This window comes from Gouania willdenowi, chromosome 10 (genome assembly GCF_900634775.1).
Source record: "Gouania willdenowi chromosome 10, fGouWil2.1, whole genome shotgun sequence".
NCBI lineage: Eukaryota > Metazoa > Chordata > Actinopteri > Blenniiformes > Gobiesocidae > Gouania > Gouania willdenowi.
Genome location: NC_041053.1, coordinates 21,557,061 through 21,584,159, shown reverse-complemented (window position 1 = coordinate 21,584,159; position 27,099 = coordinate 21,557,061). Strand labels below are relative to the sequence as shown.

The window sequence follows — 27,099 nt, the reverse complement described above, 5'->3', positions numbered from 1 at the left end:
AATTTGAAAACATGGAAAAAAAATCCAATTGGAACTTGTGATCATGTGGTTTTAAGCATTGTAAATACACACAGACATATTTGATGTGATCAAACAATAATACTCTCCCATATTTGGGTGATAAATAGTGATTTAATCCATAAAAATTAATTATTTTTTTCTTAAAAAATAATAATAAAAAAAAAGGCATGAACTTTCATTTTGAATATTTTAGTGGACTATATCTGTAAGAGAAGTAGTTGACTAAAATGTTAATTTAGCTAAATGAAATAATCCTGATGACTAAACTAAACATGAAAACTAAGTTGCTCTTTAGTCAAAAAACTATCTATGACTACATTTTCTGTCCTAATTACCAGGGGCTGGATGTGACTGACCCAAATACAGCTTTTAAAAATCAAATAAGAGAAACGGCAAGCTCTCTATAACCCAGATCAGGGATACACACGCGGATAATTGTAGAATCTGTGTCACTGGTGGAGGTGGATACGCGTCACCCAATAAGTGACGAAGGCAAACAAAGCGATGAGGCTGAGTCACCTCAAACATCTCTTATCAGAGGTAGACGTGTGATGAAGGCGGTGACGGCCTCTACAAGATCACGTACACACCACAATCTCCATTCACACTTAAGTGAATTCAACACAAATGGATTGCAAAGGGCTTTAATTACAAAGTCAGTGACTAAATCGTATAAAAGTTATTCCGTTTTTTTGGGGGGCTTGATTTCTAGTAAAAACACAAACTCCGTGTGTAACTGCTTTATCATTTATTCAAAAATAAACTTCTTTCCCATCCACAAGGAGGAATTTCACAGGGAAAAATATCTAAATAAAAACAAATTGAATCAAGCAAGAAGAATAAATGCTAACGCAGTCTTAGAAACTTGTAGAAAAATAGCCGTGACTTCATGGCACCTTTACTTGGACACATAGCACAGAGGATAATTATTAAGTAGAAAAACAATCCCTGATCAGAAATGCTTTGTAACAAAACACACATATACCCCATTCGTACAAACAACTACCCACGTTATCCCTTTTACAAAAAGCCCAACCTTCATGTCGTTCAACTTCACGGATACAATAAAAAGAACGTACCCTGTAACAAAATTAGGAATGTGTAACTGCTGATTTGATGGGAGAGAAATGAAAGCCTAACGAATAATGACTGAAAACACGCAAAAGCTAAAAACGTATTCAGATGAAGCCGTTGAAAAAAGGCAAAAAAACAAACACGTAAAGACACGAGAATGACAATGAGATCAAAGTTCTGTAACAATACAATAGGAATGATTACAGCTGCTTAGTGCAAAACGTACAGACCTGCATGATTACAAACGACCACTGGCTCCTTTGACAGATCTGGTAGATTAAAACCATGAATAATGAGATCAATGATTGGGGAAAAAAAACATATTCAATAGAGCAAAGTTTCAGATAAAGCCAGAATGTGTAAGTAGATGTATTAAAGAGAAGCAGATGTAGTGTAAATAGTGAAACAATGTCCTCATTGTTAATGTGGTCAAAGAAAGAAAAAAAAGTGTAAGATTAGATCAGAGTGTGATTATATAATAAACCTAATAGTTTCTATAAGGCTGTGTGGGATGGGTGCTCATTTGTCACCAAACAGTGCTACATTCAATACATTTGAAGTTTTCCCACCACTACCAGTCCATAATGGTAATCTGCTCCTTTATTACACCAGTTTTCCTGCTAACACAGCACTAACAGTCCCACCTTTAGATCAGAGACGTCACTTTTTAGACTTTGAACTGGGAAACAAATACAGCTGCTCCAAAAGCGTGTCTTTGTCTTATCAGAGCCAATAAAAGACAATAAATTACACGCTGAGCTGATATAAATTATTTTAGCATCCAAGAAACCGAGGAATTGTTTAATGTTTAAATGTTGAATCAATCCCAGCATTGTTGAGTAACTGAAAAAAATCAACTTAGAAATATAGAACGTAAAACAACAAAATAAAGTCATTCTTTCGGTCTACTTTCTACATATGATATGAATTAATATTATATAATATTCTTATGTTGTGGGGACTTCCCAGTTTGAGATCATTGTGCACGTGTGCTAATACCATACTGGTTCCCTATAGCACCATATCCAGGCTTTTACTTCAATTTCCCACTCATTAGCTTGAAACGATTCAGCATAGAAAAAAAGAAAAAACAAATCGACAAAATCATGAAAACAGAAATCGCAACATTTTGTTTACATCATTCAAATCTTGTTGCATTAACAAAGAGTTCCCTCTGCTCTGCTGGTGCAGCTGATGGGGTAAAGCAGGCATGTGATGGTCAGCATCCACACGTCAGTGGGGCAGATGTAGCCTGGAGAGAGAGAGAGAGCTGCTGCTTGGTAGTTACATCAAGTGCTGAGGACGCCTCGTGGCTCACAGTGATTCCATCTCTGTGCTGAACTTGGTTTTGAGCAGGACTTGATTTAGCTACCAGGCAGAAAACTTTGCTCTTATAAATAAAACACGGGACAGACCCTCAGGACAGCTTTCCTAACTGGATCTTCTTCCAGGCCTCCGAAGCCGTAAATATACACGAGTCGACGATTCCTGCGACTGTGAACGTCCCTCCAACGATTGCACAGATCTATAAAAATAAACCACATTAATCCGTGGCGTATACCCTTTGTTCTTTGGCTATTTCGTTTAAAAGTTAAATCAAAATAACAAATAAACAGGGTGGTTATTTTTGTTTTACTGACTTAAAACCAAAATAGAAACGCAGAAAAATTAAAAACCAGACAAGCAGCATTTTTCTGTTTTAAAATGACATTTTCTGTTTGTGTGATATTTGGATATTTAAGGGTAAACAATGGACGTGAGCTTTATGTTTTAACCACACAGAGTGACCTACAGACGGGCGCAGACTTTTACTCCTGGCCAAGAAAAAAGCAACAAATAAGTCACATTACTGATAAACTGGTGAACTGAAACGTTATTCAAACATAAATACTTTTTTGAAAATGAATAGTATGAAAAACATGCACTTGATATGTGATTAAAGGAATAAAGGTAGTGTAATGAATCTATTGGTACTCCTCGTTTCTTGTGATCAACTTCAGTCTGTGTTGACAGCTGCCGTTAGTGGCTAACGGTATTAAAACATGCAAAATAAACATTTTTGCTGCCCTTGAAAAAATAGTTTTTGCAAAAGTTCTAACATCTATTGTTCCTCACACCAGCCTCACAGTCGATGATCAGTCACCAGGTTATTTGGATACTATTTGGACCGTAACTCTGTTCAGTAGAGTTACTGTATTCACAGATTTGGACTTCCAGCATCAATAACTACCGAAACGTCATCGACACACAAACTACGCCTCTTTGCCATCGGTGTGAGGTGGACAACATGCGACAAGATCATTTCTATCAAACGCAGCAAAACTAAAGTCCGCCCCCTTCTGTGGGTCCCCTCTGTGTGGGGAGCTTAAAACATGAAGCTCTCGTTTAAAACAAAAAAAACTTTTAATTTTTCTGCATTTCTGTTTTGGTTTGAAGTCAGTAAAACAGAATAACCACACCGTTTATTTGTCATTTTGATTTGGTTTTAAAACTGAATAGCTAAAGAACGAAGGGTAGACAAATTCACATTGCACTGTCATTTCCAACCTTTATGAGTGTGGATGGGTTTTTTTTCCCTTAGGTATGAATGAATTATTACCAGATGCTCTTTATCACAGCTCTTCATAACAATAGCTTGCGCTGACAGCCAAGTATGCAGTTTGACTCACGGTATTGGGCCGTGAGTAATGATCGGACGCAATAAGGACAGTCATCGCCGACACATGCATTAAATCACGATAAAACTTAACAGGCCAAAAAGACAAATAATAGCTGCTGCTCATCTGCTGAACAGCTATGTTCACTTGGAACGCAGAGCACGCACAGAACTGGGCTTCCTCAACAGGAAGGTTAGGGTGGGATTTTAGGCAGATAAAAGAAACTAAATGAAACCTGAATTAAAGAAGTTTGGGTTATATTTATTACATGATTTTTTTTTTTACATCAAAGACGGATGCTTAGCGTGTTATTGAATGACTTCCTGTTGATAGTTAGAGAACGGCAATATATTATCGTCCGGTATTTGCCAAAAAAAATAAATTTAAAATCGGTTGACATTGGTATCAGCTTTTCCTCTGATATTGAAAAATCAATATGTGCTGTTGTTTGAGACAACGTTGTAAAAACAAATGACCTTTCGCAAAAGCCCCGCCCCCCTTTACTTTTGGGATGTCCGACATTTTCCTGAGTTGCTCTCGTATGGAATGCCTGGAATAAACCTCCCGGTGCGTGTTAGTGACTCCTTTTGGAGCAAAAGGGTTTACAATATGCTGTGAAGGGATATATTCAACATATTAAAAAAACAACAAAGGATATATTACAACCATCAAAGCAATTCACAGAATAGGCGCAGCAGCAGCTCCAGCTCAGTTTACCTATATTTTTTATTCTTAGTATGTTCCTTCATTTCTTTCAAACGTGGACGCTCAAACTGCACTATTTTTCCTGCTGCTTGTGTCTCCAATTTTTGCAATCGTGTCGGAAATTCCTGCTCGGCTTCACCGCATGTCGGACCTTGTTTACATAGTAAGGGTTGCTCGGACGTATGATTGGATAATAACTGTTTGTGGGCGGGGTTTTGCGAAAGGTCAATCACGGCACTTTTTTCATTACTAAAGTTGAGTATGCTTTCTTGTTTCGCACAGATAATGTTTTTTGTAGAATACACCCAGTGGGTAGTGCTGCTTGATATTATGGACCAAAACTCACATCTCAAATTTTTTTCTCAAAATGGTGATATAAGATATAAATCGCGATATTTTTAACTAAACAAAGTTTAACCAGAAAGACAAATCGGGGTAAATTTGCAGATGAAATAAAATTTTCTCTATTGCCAAAATAGAAATCTTGATGTATCTTGAATCTCAATATATTGCCCAGGCCTACCAGTGGGGCATCACTTTAAATGTAAGTATAACCTGTTAATTCCATGTAGGAATATATAATGTCACCTAAATTAACTTGTAGGGAGGGGGTCTATGTATATATCGTATTGGTTAATATCAGGAAATAAGTGTGACAATATCGGAAGAAATTTATTTGGCATAACCATTGTAAATAAACAGGCTGCCAAAAGAAAAATGTTGCATAATTGAATATAAACGGCACCGTGTTTGCTGCAAATGTCATAAGATTTATATGAAACCATGAAAATGAATCCCTAAAATGAGCAAGTTTTGTCTCCATTGAAATGGCCCATGTTTATCAGTGTGACTTTGGGATGAGACTTGTTCCTGAGTGAACTCACCGTAGTGATGAAGCGGTAGAAGGGCTGCCTTCTCTCTGTGTATTTCACTGTGATTGGACTGAGGTCGTATCTGAACCAGATAGCTGGGACTATTCTGCCTGTGTGGCTGTAGGCAACATATTCCTGTGTGAGAAGGTAAAGAGAAGAAGTGTTACATTGCACCCAACCATTACCACTCAGGAAACAAATCGTTCTTATTAAACTGAACATTCCTCGCCTGTGGGCCCTCTGCTATGAAGTCATCCAAAAGTGGAAATAAAAATGAAACTGATGATCTAAGAAGGCTGTGACGTGCTGCGAGTGAAGTGATAACACGGTGACTGAATCGTTCTTCGTAAACCATGAGCCCTACTTCTCTCCCACTGTGACTGGTCTCTGAGCTGGCCGTTATTTACTTATCGAGGAGGAGTTTTGGAATATTTGGCCTGGGCCGTCATGTTCTCTGCTCTACAGCTCCCCTGCGCTTCAAACCCAGCTGTCAGTCAGCACAGTTCTAGGAAGTGTGTTTATGGTTTGTTGACATCGGCCGAGTGTTTCCAGTCACCAGGGGTGAGCTTTCACTTCCGGGTGAGTGCACGAGTTAACGCAGAAAAAACATGCTTTGGCCATATGGTTGGAGGGCGAGGGCGCCTCCCGTGACAAAAACAACATATGACACAAATAGGAAATTTAATAACAAAACGAGGAGCATGGCGGGGTTCACTACCTTGTTGGCCACTGTGTACTGGTAGGAGAACCTCTTCCTACCCGACAGGCTTTCATAAATGGTTGGCACGATCTTCAGGATGTAGTCATGTGAGGCCAGAGCTGCAGGGGAAACATGGTTCTTCCATTAAAGGAGCACTAGGATTACAAAACAACTTACTGATAACTTAATGGGGTGCAGCATCAGCTTAGGGTAGAGCTTTAAAACACATTGTAGTTCAAATTTACCAAGGCAGGAAGAAGATCTAAGAGGTAAACACTTTCTAAAGCATAGATTGTGCTGTCTGTGATATATTCCACATTTAGTATTTAGTTACTACATTATTTAGTCATCTGAAACTGAGCTTAATGGTGCTTCACTTAATCATCAAGGTTTTCTCCTTCTTTGTGCAAAATCCCCATTTAAGCAGGAATGGATAATCTAAGGCAGACTGGGGCACCTGGCGGCCCTCGGCATTAACTATTGTGCGGTTCCCAAAGTAAATACAGCAAAAACATTAAAAAAAAACTGAGAAAAAAAATACAAAATGAAAACAAAAATACACAAAATGAAAGTAGAATATGCAAAATGACAACAAAAAAACAAATATAGGACTCCAAATGTAAAATATGACGACAAAAAACATCAAAATGATTCGGAAAAACAGACAAAAATGACTCCAAAAACACATCAATAAAAAAAGAATGTTGATAATGTTGCTCTTAGATCAATACATTTCTGTGGCCCCGCCCCCTACTTTGATAAAAGTTGCTCATCTCTGCACTCAGGGGCCAAACTTGGTCCACGTGCATTAAGTCTGACATGTGTTGCATAGAGAATTACCGGTAAGTGTCTTTATTTTCCAGTAAAAACCATGAATATACAGGTAATACATACGATTAGATGACAGTTTGTCGGACCCTCCTAAAGCGTTAAAGGCACCTTGGACCTTGTTCATCTGTGCAACAATTGGAAGAAACAGATTCAGCCTTAACACAGTAGCTCTATGGTGTGTGTGTGTGCGTGCGTGCGTGTACGTGTGTGTACGTATGTGCGTGTCCTGACCTGAAGCTTGTCCCCAAACGTCAGCATGTGGATATTGTGGGTCATGTCGGGCTTTTGGGGCTGTGCTGTGGCACTGTGTGTAGATACGTGGAAGTTTCCAGGTACCTAAAGTCACACATGAAGAAACACGCGTGAGCGTTAGTGTCCGAGCACACACACTGTTCACTAATGAGCACGGTCGAGTGCGTCTGAGCTGGAAACTAAATGTTCCTTGCATCCTCAAATCTTGTGTTTTGCATATTCCGGGCCGTGCCGTGGGCAAAAGCTACGTTTCCAACTGAGAGGTTAATCATCTCAAATGTGCTGGAAAGGATGACGCAAGAGGATAAAGAGGAGGGACACATTGAGCTGCACACTGTACCATCAGGTGTAACTGAATCCCATAGCGTTAGCCTGAGGGATGCAGGGTGTGCAGCTAGACGAGTCATAGACAGTGGAGATCTTATTTCATTTGTCTTCATGCAGCTTTTGGATACAGAATGATTTGTCCTCATGCGTTCAGTTCCTTACTTTGTTTATGGTGAATTCTCCCTCGAAGCGACAACCAGTGCCGTGGTTGAGGGGGATCTTCATGGAGTTGTCAATGTGACCGACCTCGTGGCGGCCCATTTCATCCTGGATGTCCAAACCCAGCACTGAATAGAGCAAAGACACAGCAGGGATGTTTCAAAGATTAGGACTGGGAGTAATTCGCTTCATTTCAAATTAAATTAAAATCATTTGAAAAAAAAAAAAAAAAAAACACTGTTTTTATCTGATATGTTTCCCCTGGGGTTTTGACTTTATTTCGATGAAAACTTTATTTGAGTGGTGACTAATTTACTAACAAAACAAACACTTACTTAACCCTTTGGTTTAAGGTTTCTGCACAATATTTTAAATTGGGTTTCTGGAAGATCGAAGGAGAAAAGATCATTTTAATGGTTTTATCAGGTTAAAGAATGATGGTGGAAACTGTAAACTGTAACTTGTAATACCATGTATTACCTGTAATGCAATGTACTGTCCACAGTACAGGTTTAAGTTTAACTTGATTGAGCAAATCGCGACTACAGGAAGTCTTTTGGGCCCCCTGCTTAGTGTACTTCCTGGTTTTTGCAGGTTTTTACAATTTTTCTGACATACGTGTCGGGAAAACAGTGATTGACTGTAAAGGGTCATTAGAAATATATATAATAAAAAAGGAAATTGAACAGTATTTGTGTTAGTAAGTGTGGGTGTTTTTCATTTTTTTTTAAATAGTTTTTAGTTTATTAGCTTATAAATTTGTGGACAATCCCCTTTTACAATAAAAGGAGGAGCTTTAGCCTTTGCAGCTAATTTCCAACTGTAGTCCCCGGTCAGTTGTGAATCGGCAACCTAAAGCATTCGGTGTCTGGTGCTGGGCTCTCTCTAGTGATTCTGCAATTCATATATATTTGTGTTAAAAAAATAACTCATTTTTAACAAAGGAGGGGTTGATGTGTAATTCTCTCCTGGGCAGACTGCCCTAAGCAGGCCAGATACCATCGTACACTGATAGCATTCACCAAGGCCTCTGCCTGAGGAGGTTCTGCTACGTTATGGCTACTAAACAACAACAGATGCGCTGAAGCACACACACTAAAAGCCTGTTTACCTCCAAATCCCAGACCGGTCTGTTCCCCAAAACCCTTTGACATAATAAACCCTGTGTCTGCATCTGACCAGCAACCTTAAAGTGTTAGTTGTAAACACAAGGGAAGAAAACCTGTTGTTAGCCCTTCACTAAACAAACTAATTATTACACTATCATCTTATTACACAGCCATAATAAAACCAGAATTAGTCTTAAACCTCTTTAAACTGTTCAGTAAAGGTTCGCATAATCTCTCTCTTCAATGCCACATACAGGGAGGTTGGCTACAGTCCCAACTGTCTGCACTTCACAAACATTAACCTTTGACCTGCTGCTATTACATTTTCCATTTGCAGTCCTGAGGCAACCATCTCCTCTGATTTTGCTATTTCATGTCAGTGATACAAAGCATGTTTTATCTTTTAATAGGCAGGGCTGACTTGTGACAAACATGATACAAATTACGATATTTTATCTTTATTAACCACCATGTTTACATGAGAGCTTTAATTCCCCATTAGTTCAAAATACTAGTTAAATCCTTTTTCAAACTGACCTTGTAAACACTTAATTCCAAATGAAAATAGTTCGGATTCAAGTTAAATTCAGAATGACTAAGTGGCTGGTATATTCTGATTTTAATTCTGAATAGAATACTTTCTCAATCTTGTTTATGTTTCATTCCGCTATTGTGGAGCTGCTGCTTCAAAACTTCAATTAAAATAAAAGTATAAATAGTACTTTATAGGTGGTTCTTTATGTTGTAGCCAAAAAGAAAAGAGTTTGTGTCTTTTTTCACGATAGTCGTGATCATCTTCACCCCCTGTCCATAAATTATATGTTTTCCATGTAAACTTCAATTCAGAATTACTATTTCCATGTAAACACTAAGCAGAATACTTTAATTCCCAATTATTTAATCCCAAATTCAAAAACATCATGTAACCATGGCCACTATTCCATTCAGCTAGAGTTTAAAAGCCATGTGTGATTGTCATTTATCAACCTTCAGGCAAATATATTGTTCCGTTAGTGCACTCCATCTATTGCATTAGAAATATTATCCGACTCTAGATTATCGAGAATAAACTTTACATATCTTGATTTATTATTATTTGCCCTTATTTTGCTCAAAAGATAAGCATTTAAATTATTCCAGGGGGGAGGGGAGAATTGGTCTATGAATAAAGCAGAACTGACAGTCAGTCAGAACTGACCCCGTGCCCGATGGTCCATCATTCTGTCTGCATTTTTCCATCCAGACATCACTGACCCTCCCCCTGCAGGTCACCCTGTGCTGGCACTGACCCTGGCCTATTTTCAGGTCATGTCAGCATTACATGTTGGCCAGCCGTAAGGAGAAGCACTGCCTGAAACCTACCATTAAAGCCAAGTCTGAGCTTCTCTTCCTCTTCCATCCAGACTTAAAATAAATCTCCTTCAGTTTAAGCTGAGTGTGCCAATACTGTATGTATGACAGAGATGTTGCATCTCCTTTTAAAGACAAATCAGTGTGATATGCACCAAACTCAGACTGAAAGGGCTTTTTAGGTGATGTTGGAGGATTTTAGGTAATAAACCAAGTTGTGCTTTCTCCATGAAGTCACTTATTATGAGGAAGTGCGTCGTGAAGGTTAGCGGAGGGAAACAATGTTTAGCTCTGGACCTGTGGTGCACATAAATCTGAAAAAGAGATGGAAATGCCAAGTTTTCCATGACGAAAGGCCTTCGCCTCAGAGTAAATGGAACACCAAGCTGTTACGGAGGTCTTGGTAAAGACTAATTATTATTGTTAACTTCAAACTGATGAGTATTACAGCTCATTTTGTGCAGCTGCAGTTAGCTTTGACATTTGTGCAAAAGACCTGCAAATAAACAAAACCACCATCCAGATCATAATCAAGGGCTTTAATTGGAAACGTTTAGCCTTCGTTTACACATGCCAAAAGTGAGGTCGCGAGACATGAGGCCAGCAGATGTGTATACGAGCTGAAAGCACTCATGTACAGAGCTGGACCTCACTTTCACCACTATTTATTGATAGTTGTGAGCCGGGTGTGCGTGTGTGGTCACTGGTGATAGTTTCATTGGGGCGCCATGAGGCACAGAATATCATGTTTTAGTCCAAAATGGTAACATTAGGATGCTACGTCACATTTTACTGGTACCATTTTGTTACTAGGGAAACCAAATAAAATAAGTGTGCCGAGGCTACGAAGCTTGTATCGAGTACTGGAGGGGGCGTTTCCGCAAAGCGCGCATAAACTGTACGTTTTTATTTATTTATTTAGAGTTGCGATTCATTCAGAGTTTTGTTAGTTTTTATAAATTGGATACCACACTATGGACAGTGTTTAGAAAAAGTTTAGAGGGAGAGAGAGTTGAAAGATTGATGCGTGATGAGAGAGCATGAGTTTGGATGTGTGCATGAAACGAGAGATTACTGTATGTCCCACAATTCAGTTATTTATATTTATAATTATATATGAATAAAATCTCCTGTTATATACATATACCTGAGGTGAGGGAAACAAAACATTACTCTAAGTCATGATAAGAGACTGGTGGCCTAGTGGTTAGAGAACCAGAGGTGCTGATTTCAATTCCTGTTTGAAGCATTTTTGGGAACATTTACACAAATACCTGTTATTATTTAAGTGGAGAAATATATTATTCATACATTTTTGTGACTCACAGTCATTCCCAAGAGCCACAAAACTTCCCAACAGACACAAAAATCCAATGCATTACAATTTATGTTGTGAAGACACAGCTGCCTGTGATTATAAACCTGGCCAGTAGGTGGCTTTGAGCGCACATCAAGCCTGGAGAAATTAAACCTTTCTAGAATCAATTGGCTCAAGAGGTTCATCTCACCATCACTACAATGAATATATTTCTTGGCTAGAAATTAAATGAATTTCATAAGAAAACAGCTGCCACATGTTTTGGTTTATTAGCTATAGGTGTATAAAGTAAAAATGCACCGAAATGAAAATTCTTGGCCACAACCGAAAACCGAAAATGAGAAAACCAAGGTCCGAAAACCAAAACACAGAAAATAAAACTGTGCAAATTATAAGTCCAATGGCTCTGAATGTGTACTAACCTCACTAAAATTAAAACATTGCAATTGTATAATATTAATGCTTGAAAGAATAAATCAATAAAAAATATGAAAATGTTTATTTAGAACTGACATTCCAACAATGCACAAGATAAAATATAAAAATGACAATGTAATTACATTTTTAATTACGATTATTTTTGAATCCTCAGAAAGTCAATTACAAATAAATTCGTAATTACTAAAGTTTGATAACAATAAATCACAATTACTGAGCCTGAAATAACCTAATGAAAGTTACCTTTCCTCTTGGGTTAGCTTACTGTTAGCCTCTCTTATTATAACAGGTCCTAAATCAGCTGTAAAATACACTAAAAACAAATATCTACCATCTAATTTCTTTCCTATCTATTGGTTATCTTGTTAGGCTTCCTTATCATTAAAAATATAGATTTTAATATTTTTGGTGTGAGCCTTTTTTGTGTCAGCATACCCCTAAATTAATTTCTTTTTTTAAATGGCGAAATATGAAACAGAACTGTACATAAAACTTTAACATGGTTCCCCAGGTTTACGTTAAATTATAACTGACAATTTTTATAGAATTTTCATTGCAATTACAATTACAAAGTCAATTATCTAAACACAATTACAATTGAATTACGACAGTCAAAAACAGGGGATACAACAAAGTGTTCAATAAACCTCACAAACAACAATAGCATGGTAAGGAGATAAAGAATTGTGTATGCGCGTATACTCACAATCACAGTGCAAGTTTGGCAAACTGATGTTTAAACTCACGTCTATCTTCCCACCACTGTTTTTATCTGGATCATCGACATACAGTTCATTAACACTGCAATGAATGGAAAGTGGAACAATAAGATTAGGAAAAAACAAGACAGAAAAAAAGGCAGAACAGAACAAAACAGGCCTTTTTTGTAATAAAAACAATCATTAATTTTTCCATAAGTTAACCTTTGCTAAACATTTAACCAGTCAGAGACTCATCATCGGCCGTGGAGCATTTGTGCATCGCTGTAATTTCCTCTTTGTCCCACCCTACATAAGTCACCCCCCCACCACCACCACTTGTTACACCATGCCAAGAGTCTGACGCACACAAAAAGCCAATTTCCTGTGAGAAAATTGATTCTATTCATTGGTTGCCACTCTGGCGGGGTAGTCATGTCATAATGAAGGCATTGACATTCACGATGATGCTGCTGCTTTGACAAAACTACCGAGGATGTCCGACTATTATGCTACAGTGTGATACCTACATTTCAGTGGCTATGAATCCTGTCAACTCCGACAGGAAGAGGAAGAGTATAAAGACGCAGCACAAGATGGAAACTGTGGGAAAAAAAGGAGGAGACATGTTAGAAAACATTTTTAAAAACTTTAAATAGTAAAGGCTTCTCACGTCATAAAGACTCCAGACGAGCTGTAGAGACCAAGTTTATGACATTAAGGAAAGGATAGTGGCGATAAAACTTTTTTTCCTCACATCCCAGGTTTTCCTGGTATGCTAGTCCTGCCATTACACACGTTATAAGAGACCCTCCTACACTAATTACACACAGAATAGCAGCACAGCATGCCGCCATGACTGCGCTTTCTGCTTTGAGAAAGGTGATCTCATGCTGCAACCTTTTAAGTTTTCCCTGGAAAAAAGAAAACACACACACAGAGATCTAGACCATAAATGGAAAAAGCTTTTAGAAAGTAAATCAGGTAAAATCCCTTCAGATAATCTCATATTTAGAGAATATTAAGTCTAAATGTAAGTGAGAAAGGTGTTTTCCATTCAATACGCCACAAAAAAAATTTAAATATTGTTGTGCATTCACAGGAAACGGATCAATGTTTATGCAACTGTGGTTTGTACAAAAGCCACAAGCAAAAAGCACTTCCTCAGCAGTTTGGGCATGTTTTCAAATTGAACATGACAACCGTCTCCTGGGGAGTCAACTTTTCATTTTTTTTTTTTTTAAACAAAACAACAAAAAGACAAACCGCACATGACCCTGGCAGGGCAAAGCTGCTCAACCTGTGGTTAGTGGCAGCTTTACATAAGGGAATGTTTAACCTACAAACAAACAGGGAGTGTCACAATGACACATGAGTCATCAGGTCAGGTTCATCAAATGAGCCAAAGTACAGTAATTGCTCCAAGGCTTTTTAACAAATCTCTCAATAAACAGGGACTACTTAATATTACAATAATGAATTACAAATTATTTCAAACTATAACAGCCTTTCAGAAGAATAGACGACAAAGTCAAAAGATGTGTGAAGGCCTGAACACACACACACACCCACTGGGCTTTATTCAAAACCAAAGTCATTCACAAAAACGTGATACATCAAAGCTGTGACACACTGAGCCAGATACAATGACACTGTGAATCAGCGTTATTTGATACTACACAATCACATCAGCCTTTGTTCTCTGACAAAAGTTTATTTTCACACGTCTAATAATAAAAATTACAAAAAAAAAAAGAAAAAAAGATCACTAACAAGCAAAGCACTGTACGATAAAACAAACAAACTGATACATAACATCCTCGAGTAGAAAAGAAGCCGTAGAAATCTAACACTAATGTGCCCTGAAATGAGGAGAACCAAAGTGCAGAGGTCAAGTATTCAGGACTGTGTGAAGAGGGGAAGTCGTTTGACCCACACAACCTCCAATCTGAGCTGACCTGCTGCGGATCAAGCAATAACTCAAGCCTAATGTCCAAATCCAACCCATGCCCTCAACCCCAGACAGTGGATGGCGACAGGAAGGGAGTCGATTGTGTACAGGAAGGTCTTCTGTTCAGTTTCTCCAGGATGGAAATGTTGTATCTTTCGTAACTCATTCTCTTCCCTGTCGTTCAGGAAGGGGTTTCCAACTTCCAACCATCTGAAATCTGCCGGACACGCTACGACAGCTCAGCTTATCCACTGTTTATTCACTTTTATTATAGGTTTAATAGTTGACCTGTCTATCGTCAGCTGATCAATGAATAACCAATGATACCTTAATGACAGAGCCATACATGTGTCATCAGGTGTTTTGTACTCCTTCAGTTGGTAAATTATCAATCAAACGCAGTGACGTATCGATGACAAGTAGGAAAACACATGATCTAACAAGTAAAACAGAGATTCATGTTCCAGTAAGAAATTTTGAGGCGCCCGTGGTATTAAAACAACCCATCAAATAACATTCTGAACATGTCCGACAGGCTGAAACAGGTACTACTGCACACTGAGTGGCTTTGCCCTGAGGCACGCAGGTACAGGAATTACCTTGCCCGCAACAACCCACAACTATTTCCAGAAAAATTCCAAAAATGGAGATGCAGCATCATCAACATTGAAGACCAATTTTGGTAACATAATTGGGACGGTGGCACCATTTAAAGACAAAAAGTAGGGTAGATTATTATTTCATGACAAAGTATTCTATATCAGATATAAGCAAAGTTTAATGTACACTATTACAATATGGTAAATAAATATGAAGTACTAGCTTCAGTAGCCACCCCAAAACATTTTTAACAAGTCAATGAAGTTCATTTGAGATTATCAACATCTTAATAAGGAAAGAATACATCAACAGCCACACATATTTGTTGTATGTCTTCCACTTGCACCAGAGAAAGGGCATACACTTACTTGGATATTCCTCACGCTGACCTTTATTACCGTCATTGTGGATTAAACAGATTTTAACATGTTCAAACTTTTTTTTAGTCATTTACATTTTAAGAATAAAATTGGCAGTTAAGGACAGCTGATCACAAAACAGAATTACATTTCTGCAACACAACAAACAGAAGAGCGGTTTTTTCTTTTTCTTTTTCACATTATCACAATTATTCAAGCTGCACCTAGGGCTGGGCGATATATCGAATATACTCGATATATCGCAGCTTGTAGTCTGTGCGGTGTTGAAAATGACCATACCGTTAAACTCGCGGACTTTTTTTTTTTTTTTTTTTTTTTGAAATGTCATCTTAATGACAACATGCACAAAAGGGCACTATTTGTTTTAAAATATTGTAGTGGCATTATGTACAAAAAGTGCACTTTAATTTTGTGTTTTGAAATGCCATGTGAGTTGCATCCTGCACTAATGTCTTGTTTTGAAATGTTTCTGTGACAATTTTGCACAGAACGTGCACTTTCTGTTGACAATTTTATGTTTGAGCCACTCACTGTTTAATAAATACAGTTATGTCAACTTTGACTTAGTTGTGATATCCCCTTTTTTGCATGAAAGTTTAAAATTGGCATATATTAATGCAGTATGATCAAGAATGTTTTAATGTAGACATATAGAATCATCATACTGGTGTGATTTTGTGCATCAAAGTGTTAATTCAAGGGTAATGCAAAATATCGAGATATATATCGTGTATCGTGACATGGCCTAAAAATATCGCGGTATTTATAAAAGGCCATATCGCCCAGCCCTAGCTGCACCCCTAAATAATGATTCTTATTTGATAAAATCATAATGTATACGTCTCATAGATTACTGAATCAAAAAGAAAGTAAAAAGTTCAAAATTGCTGCCTGAAAGTTCGATCCGATCTCCACTGTTCTAAACTCTCTTACTGACATCTTCCAAAAAGATTTGCGCATTGCATTGTGGGATGTGGAGTCCCATAGACAAATGCATAGAACTGTTTTTAAACTTTGTTCTTATTGCGATTTATTGTGTGTTTTGCCAGACAAGGACAGTGACACGCTTGACACCGCTTTTGTTCCAGTTTGTTCCCGTGATATCACCTCGCTCAACGAGACGTTCAATTTCTGCCGGATTCGGATCTTTAGCGTAAACCTGAAAATAAACATTTGCCGCAAACACCAGAAATATGTTGGCAAGTCAATTTGGCAGTGTTTAAAAACACAAGAAATCACAGTAAGAACAAAGGAAAAGCATTTCTACAGGACTCCACGTCCCACAATGCAATGTGCAAAACTGTCAATAAGTGAGTGATTACCGTGGAGACCAAAACAAACTTTGGAGCAGCAATTTCAACCTTTTTCCTTTATTTTTGGAGTAAATTATGTTAGATTCATTGATCTATAACATATACTATAAATTTTATCTCATAAAATATTATCATGGGTAGCAGCTTTAAGAGGAGCAAAATTAATCCTCATTATGTCACATTACTGCAATGATATCATAGATCAACTAGAATTAGATGAAACAAAGACAATAGATAAGCAACTGGAGATAATTAAAAAAAAAGACAAAATGGCTTTTACAACTTGTTTCTTTGTCACAAAATAAAAATGTTTCACATTTAGTTTTAAAGATGGACAGAAAAATCCAAACTGTAGAAATAAAAATAAAAAGTACATTTGAATCACTTTTCTTTATGTAACTAAACGAATGCTATTTTGACTTAACAGTAATGTGGGATGATCCATTCTGTGAAAAAAGAACAAAAAAAACTCTGGCCTTTAACATCTGGTTTTGTGTTTAGTATTGAACAGTGTTACTGCTGTGAAAGGGAATCAGAGGTAGTGAGACTCTCAGCACTAATGTAAACACTACATAAACAGTCATGTCATCCCTTTGGCTATCATGTGTACTTAAATCCCACTTTTTGAATACTTCATCAGAATTAAAGATCTCCAAAATAATTTATCTGAGAATATAAAAAAGAACAAACCAGACCCTGTGATTTGGCTGTACTCACTGAAAGCCCCCGTGTATGTCGGCTGAGTGAGGTCTTTTGGCACTTTCCTGTAGATATCGAATCTGCAGAGGAGAGAGAAAAAAGAAAAGGAGGAAAAGGAGTGAAAAAAAAAACCTAATGTAAGCAATAAGTGCTGAGAAAAGCAGCACAGTTTGTACCCATCATGCACTGCGATATTACAGAAGAGAGCTGGAATGTTAGTACTGGACAGCCGCCACACACACACACACACACACACACACACACACACACACACACACACACACACACACACACACACACACACACACACACACACACACACACACACACACACACACACACACACACACACACACACACACACACAACACACACACACACACACACACACACACACACACACACACACACACACACACACACACACACTCTTTTGGTGGGGTTACACCTCTTCCTTTCAGTGTGTCCTCTGTAATTGTAAAGGTCTCTGGCACTGCACGTATACACAGGAAACCAAAGCCAGTAAAAACATACACATTTAATCCAACAAATACAAACAAAAAAAACCCTCCGATGGCTTCATGTTCTTGTGATTGTAAAGTGTTTACATTCAGTGATAACTGCAGTAAAGAATTCTGCCAGAGGGTAGATTAGATTTCTTTCTAAATCTTCCACTTTGTCATATTTATGTCAAACTCGGGGATTTAAACTATGAGACGTGTATAAAGCAGAGGCAGGGGAGGCCTGGTTCACACATGCCCCACACTATCAGCTCCTCTACTTACTGCTGCCAATTTAAGGTTCTCAGAAAGGCTAAAAATGACAACTATTTGGGTTCTGGAGTTCTCGCACATATCCTTATTGGGCAGTGAAACAGCTCGAACGTCTATTATCCATCACCTACATTACAAGCCCCTCCCACCCAAATAGCTTTTACCTCTCACATTTTCTTAATCTTTTCTTATTTCCAAACACATTAACATCTGTTTAACTGTTTCCACCTAAAGCTGTCAATGCTCTTTATGGGCAGTTGTTAGGGGCTTCCTAACAACTACCTCTTATGTTTGGTCTCTGTTCCTGCTCTGTTGTTTAGATCTGCAGCACAGACACCTCGATTCCTGAGTCTGAGCCTGCCTCACATTATTAACATGTTGCTATTGGGGCAAAAATGGACAAACTGCAAAGAGAGCAGCAGGTCAGTGTTCCTCCAATAGGGTAATCCTATTATTATTGTATATATATCTTGTTTTGTATTAAAATACTGGTTTTAGGATTCGCTACTTCTCAGAACAGCACAAAAAGCTCAGTTAGATGGATTTCTGAGTGCATCCTAACCCAGACTTTCCCCTAAACAAGCCACACAACAGAACTCACCCACACGTGCTGTCCCCTATTGAAGAAAAAAACAAAAGTGGCACATATTGAGCAGCTGTTTGTTAATATAAGATGTAAAGCCACAGATTTGTTTGCTTCATTGTTGTAATGTGTGCTTTAAAATTGATATTTTTTATCTATTTAAAGTTTAAATAAATCTGAAAATCGTTTATTATGAAACAGATTGATTTATTGCTTGTGTTCATAGAAAAATACATGACAAGAGGTCCTTGAAAATGTCATTGCATATTAAATCGCAATCTCAATATTGAGGAAAAAAAAAAAATCGCATTTAGACTATTCTCCAAAATCGTTCAGCCCTAGTTTCAACCCATATCTTTACAACAAAATACCCAAAATACTTTGACTAAAATGTCAAGAGTTGGACAAAAATCAACCAACAGTGCTACTTCATACCCAAAAATAGTTGTTTACAAAGAAAAAAGTGCTTTTGGGGTTTAGTTGGGCATTACTATTACTCTATTCACTATTAGGACACTGTAGTCACCTGCTTTTATGTGTCCGTGCCAAATGGAGCCAAAATGAATTTTTGTAAATGTTAAAAGGCTGAACATAAAAATATAATTTGTCATTTCAAATGCATCTTGTAACTCTATGTAGGCTATAATGCTGGCAGTGGCCCCATGTTTCCATGCAGGATATCCAGCTGCCTTTTAAAGCTTTCTCTGCACTTCATGTTCACAATATTTCAGTCATTTGTTCAGTGTAATTGTTTGTGTGAGTATGGGGTCTGGATGAAGTTATGAATTAAATCTATCTCTGGTAATCATTTTTTGGGCTTTAGTTAAACTTTAACAGTTTAAATTGGCACCACTGACCAAAGACATCTTTGGATCTAAATAGTGAAACATGTGCTCATCACTGCTGTATGAGCCCAATTTCAATTTTTAGCCATCGCAGTTTCCCAGTGCTAAGATTTAGCATGTGCAGGGAAACTGAACCACATTGAGCTGGTCACTGGAGACGTGAGATTGAAACCGAGCCCACATGAGAACTGTAAATAGTCTTGCCCAGTAGACAGTCTGAAAATAACTATAAACAAGATGCAGAGTACAGATTACACAAGACATTAATAGCTAGACATATTGTATCACGGCAAATTCTCCACACTTATAAGGAGATATTGACTTGACTGTTAGTATTTATTTACCCTAAAGAGCAGAGGACAAACAGATATTCCTTTGTGAAATATGGAAATCATGACATTTACCAATATTAAGAATCACATACTTATATATTCTTCTTACACTATTTGTAAAACCAAAAAAACAAATTAAGAATAAGATCCAATCTATTAAAACATTTACCTTTCTTATTTTTCTGGTTAGAAAAAAACTGTTTAAATGCAGTTTTCAAGATCAACAGATATTTGTAAGGAAAACATTAATGATAGATGAGTTCTTCTATCAGAACATCCTGTTTTGTGGCTGTAATTTCCTTAATTACACTCAACACATCTCCGTAACACCTCGCTGCTCCGTCCTTTTGTAAAAAGCTGTTGTAAACGACTTTTTTGTAAATGGTGAGGACACGTTGTACCAGCATCTCTCTGTTGACACCCCGAAATTAAGAAACACTGCCGCCTTTCATAAAATGGTCTTTTAAAATAAACCAAATGAGTCATGGTGAGTCAGTAGTTCATCCTTCCTATGTATAGCCGAGTAAACCCACGATGTTATTGTATTGTCCCTATTATAAAGCAACACTTGCCTACATCTCCATCTCCTGCTTTACACTGCCTGCGTCAAACAGCCAACACCATCAGGATGAAAAGATATGGATCCACCAATCTATTGACATTAGAGTCAGTGCTACAGTCACCGTGATGTAATCATCACAAAACACATCAGCATCACGAGGTCTGAATTCACTGCCTTCAGTCAATAAACGACCTAATCTGAAGGTGAATTAAACACATTTCTAATGTTTGTTCATGATTGTAGTCATTCCACTTTGTTATACACTCATCTTTCTGCTGAAACTCTTAAGTTAATGTAACCTGAATTGAAATGAAAAACATCTTGATTCGTCGTAGAAAGGCTGCTGGTTTGATTCTCTGTGTGAACTAGATTGTTCTTGAATTTATTGTTTACCTTGTGTACTTAAAGGGTACTTATAGTGGAAATGTATATAACAAAAATGTGTTTAATGTAGGGCTGGGCAATATACTGTATCGTGTTTTCAAGATATATCAAGTTTTCTATTTTGGCAATATAGAAAATGACAATATCACCGATATCGAGATACATCTATATTTCTTAACTTATTTTTGTTTATGCAAACACAGAACAAATCACATCATAAAAGTATTTAATATTATTCATAGAGAACAGTTAATCAGTGTACTTCGTTACAATTTTACCATATTTCTGAGATATATAGTTTATATCTTATTTTGTATTAAAATACTTGTTTTAAGAGACTCTGCTTTCGTTACTTCTCAGAACATCCTGAAAATCAAACAAGCCACACAACAGAACACACTCACACGTGCTGTCCCTTATAGAAGAAAAAGACAAAAGTGGCACATATTGTGCAGTCGCTTGTTAATAAATGTGCCTGTGTGGTATTTTTCATCAGTCAATTTCACCAAGAATTGTCTTTCTGGTAAGATTTTATTGAGTTAAAAATATTGACATTTGTATTGTATATCAACATTTTTAGAAAAAATATTGAGATATGAGTTTTAGTCCATATCACCCAGCCCTAGTTTAATGTATTATCAAGAAACAAATTATGTTCACCTTTAAAAAAAAAAAAAAAAAAAAAAAAAAAACACAACACACATTAAAAAGACTTTTTAAACCGATTTCATACCTTGGGGCAAAAACTATGAGGAGCCGCCATTTTGGTGCCCATATTTTGTTTATTGGTAATACATGTTTTTGTTATATACATTTCTACTGCAGGTACCCTTTAAGTTGATATACAACTTAGGGATGGGCGATTTTGCTTTTATTGCTGTGATTGTCCTCAAGAGTTAGAATGCATAGAACAATCCCAAAAATAAACAGTAAATTATTCTGTCATTCAACAATTTTAAGCTTTAAACCAGGTTTAAGCAAAAGTACAACAGCAACTTCACAGTAGCTTCAATTTTCTGATGAAAAAATCAGATTACTACATATTTTATAACATATAACATTACAATTAAAAAAATAATAAACTCTTCCCATAGCATCTCAGCATAGTGCAAATAAAAAATGAAACATGCCTGTGGAACACACATATCCTACTCAAAGGTTAAACACATGTAATCAAAGAGGGGGCCTGGCTCACATCGCGCTATGATAATGTGAAAAAGTCCACAAAATTTTTTTTTTTTTTAAACTCGAATTTGAAAAATAAAAATTGTTTTTATCTACAAATTCAATTAAATCGATTTTATTTTGCCCAGCCATAATTCAACTTAAGTTTTATTTTCATCTTATTTCCTTATATTCTGTAAATGGTTCCTATATTTATTTATTTTTTAATTTGCATCACTGTGTAATAACAACAAAATTCTATTCTATTCTATCTGGAGATTACCAGCTAAACAATAAGTTCAAGAACAATCTTTAACACAATCTACATTAAAAGACCAAATTATTGCTATTGTTTGTGACATGATTTAACAGGTTTAACAACTTGTCCAACACTTAAAAACATGAGTGTTAGTGCATTAGTGTGTGTTGAAACAGCCAGTTTATCATCACTGATTAATGTCCAACTTTAATTTAAGCTGGAGCATAAAACAGCATTAGCGTTATATAAAGCAAGGAATTATATGTTACCAAAAAAAAAATACAGGAAATGTTTCATGAAAGAAAGGGAGGTTAGAATGTAAGAGGAAAACTAAATCTAAAGTTTTGCAGTGTTCGTACAACAATGAAAAGCTTCTGTATTACCATCTGTGGAACAGACTATTACATGTTATTTGGACAAAAAAGTTGTGGGATATGGTACATTGTTTGTACTGTAGCTATAATGTAAAAAGTAAAAAATAAACAATTATTTCATGGTTTCTTTTTAAGTATTATACTGCATTGATTTTTTTTAATTCACATAATAGTTTAGAGTGTTACTAAATGAGATTTTGTTCAAGTTTAAGTTAGGACATCTAGAAAAATGAAAGGGCAGGATTGAATAAATTTATACTTCTTCCTACTCCTTTTCGTTCATGTTGTAAACTGAGATGTGTAGGAATTTGAAGATGCAACATACAGTTTTGTTGTTATTTCTTGATGTATATTTATTTTATTTGAAACTGTTTTTAAGTTATTTACATGATCAAAACTTATCGTGTGACTAAGCTTTTTTAATTTATTTTTTTTGGGGGGGGAAACTATGAAACAATGTTTTCTCGCTACAATCTGCATGCATGTGTGTTTTGTCATCTACAGTAAAATGAGTCTACACACACACACACACACACACACACACACACACACACCATCAGTGATGACTAATGACTCACCAATGGTGACTGGACAACTCTTTGAAACATCTAGTAGTTGGTCAATCTAAGCGTTTCCAGCTGTTGTAATGCTTGCTTTGTGTGACTAGGCTCTCCAGTGTGACTTATCTGAACACATCACAGCTTGTTTCATTATTTGTTCTGCTCTAATAATTACCATCATCCACCTTGTTCAGTGTGGTTAGGTGTGCGTGTGACAGGAAGTTAAGTACTAGCATTACGACAAAAATAGCGGTATTTAAATGAATTATGAGATGTAAATTAAAGCACAGTGATGAATTGTCACCTGCTGATTATGTGTGTAATCAGGATTTATGACTCCCATGATTCCAATACCTCTAGGGTATTCTTGACTAAACCATTCATTGGAGTTATACATTATTTATATAGCACCAAATACAAAGACATGAAAGTCAATTACAACATATTACTGGTAATGGGTTTAAATGATTGCATATCCAAAATTATCCACCTATGAAACATGGAGTACATAATATACTATATATACAGTAGGGGTGTCCCGATGCGATATTAATATCGGACATTGGTCCGATATCAGCCAGAAAACGAATATCGGATTTTGTCGGACTGCATCTAAAATCTCCGATATAATATACATTGGTTTATTGGATTAATTTTTGGAATATCATCTATTTTTATTTTTTTATTTTTTATTCAATCATAGAATATTCTCATTCTAAAAGGTTAATTATATGTAGACTATTGGTTTATAATAAATGGGTCTGTCTCTTTAATAATCAAGCCTTTTCTAACATTCCACATTACAAAATAAGTAATAAAAGTATGTATGAGTCATGCTGATATTGCATCAGATCGGTATCGGCTAATACCCAAGGCTGCAATATCGGTATCGTATCTGAATTGAAAAATTAAATAAATGAATAAAAAGTTGTATCGGGACATCCCTAATATACAGTATATATACTGTAGATCGTGTCAATCAAATGTGTCAAATTTTAAGTGTTTTGTATTTTCAATAGACAATATATTTCTTCAAAGGTTTGTTCCTATTCTGCCCTATTAATGTATAATGTTTATAAATGATAATTGTTCAAAAACTATCAAAAATGTATAATTAATAATTTGACAGCCATGTTTTCCCATGGCTCAGACCGAATGGGTTTTCACCAGTTAGTCCAGTTTGGTTACACAATTCAAAAATATGCATGACGTGATCATCCATTCCATTCTATAATGTTTGCTAAAAGTTTCTGATCAACAACGGACATATTTTCATTTCTTTGGAACAAAAGTTATGGTTTCCTTGAATACTAATAATCAGTATCAGCCCTAAAAAAAAAATTACAGATTGGTCGACCCTTAGTTAAAAGCTAATGTCATGTCATTCTGTACTGGATCAAGGCCATCAGTCCCAACTGATTAGAGTCACTGTGTTTTCTAGTGTATTAAGTGTTAAATAGCTAAATAAAGTTAATGAAGAGCATTAGAAAAGTAATTAAAGCCACTGCAAAGCACATTTATTTATCCTCTTTTTCTGCTTTATACTAAACATGGTTACTGGGATCTGCTGATATACCAGTATTTCATGTATACTTCTCACCTTAAACTGAGTGAAAATAACCTTTTAATGGGATCTTAGAATGTTCATTTAACAAACACAATAACTTCAAATAATGAGCGTGTCTGTTCCTCCACATTCTGTGAACAGTTATGCAAAGTAGGGCTGCAACGATTCCTTGAGGTCCTCGGATACAAAAAATGTATTTTCTCTGTCTCGAAGCCTCATTTCTTTAAAAGTATTATTTATGTTTTTTTGTTTAACCAGACCTGCATAGGTTAAAACATATGTAGTGGAATCTTATCATGACAAATGTGCATATTTTTTTTTTCTTCTTCTACTTTGCATAATACATATGTAATAAATAAATGTGAATTTTTCTGAAGAACAAAACTAATTAGTTGGTGTTATTAAGTGACCGAGCTTATTTTCCTGTTGTATATATTCATATTTGAGCTTTCTCTTCATAAAAGTACATGTTTTCTGATTAGTAGATTAATTAATGATCAATAGAAAACTCAGATGACCAAAATATTGGATAGTTGTATCCCTAATGCAAAGGTTAAAGGCAGAGCCTGAGCGATTAATCGGGTCGGTTTCAGCTATTACCGGTTAATCAACTACATTGAACAACCTGGCTGATTAATCACAAAGGCTATATGTAATATGTAACTAATGATATAATTACTTTTAGCTGCGTGGAGATTCTATGTCTCTGTGCTGAGCTTCCTGCATTATAAGATGCTACTTTTGAAGTACACGAGCTCATTGTTTACAGTTACAGTTTGCCTTTTTTGATTGAGCCATGTTCACTGTAAAAATGTATTTGATTTTTTTTTTGCATTGTATTTGAAATTACAGTTACACAAGTTGACCTTTTCTAATGTATCAGTGGTTTTACAGTCCTTATATTGACAGTAGTACTAGTTCTAGTAACACTAGTACTAGAATTCATACTAATACTAGTTCCTTATCATTTTGTAATGTTTTGCATCTTTGTCTTGCATCATATTTTGGTATTATGAGAATGTCTGTTCATGTACAGTATGGATCCTGTGTGTATTCATTTTCTTATTTCGTATATCAGCTATTGATCGATGAAATGGATATCGGCTTTTTGAAACTCCCAGTTTATCGGTATCGGCTGGAAAAATCCACTATCAGTTTGGCTCTAGTTAAAGTTAAAGTTAAAGGTGCTCTTATTGGGATTAAACAAGTAAAACCATCGAGTAAGTGTGAGGTAAGGGTTGAGCTTGAGCAAATATATCAATCAATAATAGTCCAACCCTGACATGTACTTTTCCCTCTCATGGATGATGTCCTTCAGTAACTTAGCCTTCAGTTTAGTTACTGTTAACTATTTAACCTACAATTGCAAATATCAGTAATGCATTTGATGTTTCTACCCTTAAAAAAAAAAAAAAAAAAAGAACAAAAGTGGACAAAGCAAAGTTAGATTGTGTGTGTGTGTGTGTGTGTGCAACAGAACAGTATGAGATTCCTGCAATGCAAGATTCAGAGCAGAATAAAGGAACACACACACACACACACACACACGCACGCACGCACGCACGCACGCACGCACGCACGCGCACACACACACACACACACACACACACACACACACACACACACACACACACACACACACACACACACACACACACACACAGAGAGAGTCCCTCCCTCCGTCCGCATCACACACATAAAGCGAGCAGCCATTACTCACCTCCTGACATCGAAAGGCATGATGTAGCAGAATTCTCACAGCAGAAACACCTACAAACCGCAGACCACTCGACTCTGTCCAACGTTGCCGGTTGCTCTTCGGTACCGGGTTGACGTCAGCTTAGGACGCTTTGCACTCGCTGATTGGCTGAGAATAACTTCCGGTTTGCTCTGATTCTATTTCCGCCTTTGGCGTCACGTATCATTGTTTACTCGACCTCAGCCTTGAGCTTATCTGTAACTTAAAAGTAACAGACACAATATTTCGATATTAATCCATGCACAAACTCTCATTTGTTGTTCCAGTAGTTAGTAAAAATATCATTAAATAATTGAATGTTTTTCAAACTTTTTTTTTGTTTTGTTTTTAGTTTTTTAACGTCAATAAAATGCTAATAACAACATAACTAACAATGCCCTTGAACATCTCCGTCTCCCATTGTTGAATGTGAACAGCATTGATAACTGTTTGAATTAACATTGCAACTGAACCATTTGTGTGATTTATGTGTTTCAAAAGTTA

At 36.6% G+C, this 27,099-nt stretch overlaps 1 protein-coding gene across 2 annotated transcripts; it reads right to left on the bottom strand.

Annotated features, from left to right (window-relative positions):
- Positions 1-754: 754 nt before the first annotated feature.
- ergic1 (endoplasmic reticulum-golgi intermediate compartment 1) lies at positions 755-26,716 on the bottom strand. Of its 2 annotated transcripts, XM_028459870.1 has the most exons (11): positions 26,578-26,716; positions 17,473-17,534; positions 13,042-13,114; positions 12,520-12,614; positions 7,602-7,726; positions 7,092-7,196; positions 6,924-6,984; positions 6,048-6,148; positions 5,342-5,464; positions 2,511-2,620; positions 755-2,347 (listed from the first exon to the last, which is right to left on the bottom strand). In XM_028459870.1, the coding sequence occupies exons 1-10, from the start codon at positions 26,595-26,597 to the stop codon at positions 2,513-2,515; spliced, it is 873 nt and encodes a 290-aa protein (XP_028315671.1). In that variant the 5' UTR covers positions 26,598-26,716; the 3' UTR covers positions 755-2,347; positions 2,511-2,512. The 2 variants fall into 2 exon arrangements, with proteins under 2 accessions (XP_028315671.1, XP_028315670.1); XM_028459869.1 differs by having other exon boundaries at positions 755-2,620.
- Positions 26,717-27,099: the final 383 nt, after the last annotated feature.

Bases quoted from the DNA above. Each gene is read 5' to 3' on its own strand.
- ergic1 (XM_028459869.1), bottom strand. From the start codon at position 26,597: ATGCCTTTCGATGTCAGGAG. The intron at 13,115-17,472 runs GTGAGTACAGCC...TTTTTCCCACAG, and splicing joins GACATACACGGGGGCTTTCA to TTTCCATCTTGTGCTGCGTC. The intron at 5,465-6,047 runs GTAGTGAACCCC...CTTCTCACACAG, and splicing joins AGTACACAGTGGCCAACAAG to GAATATGTTGCCTACAGCCA.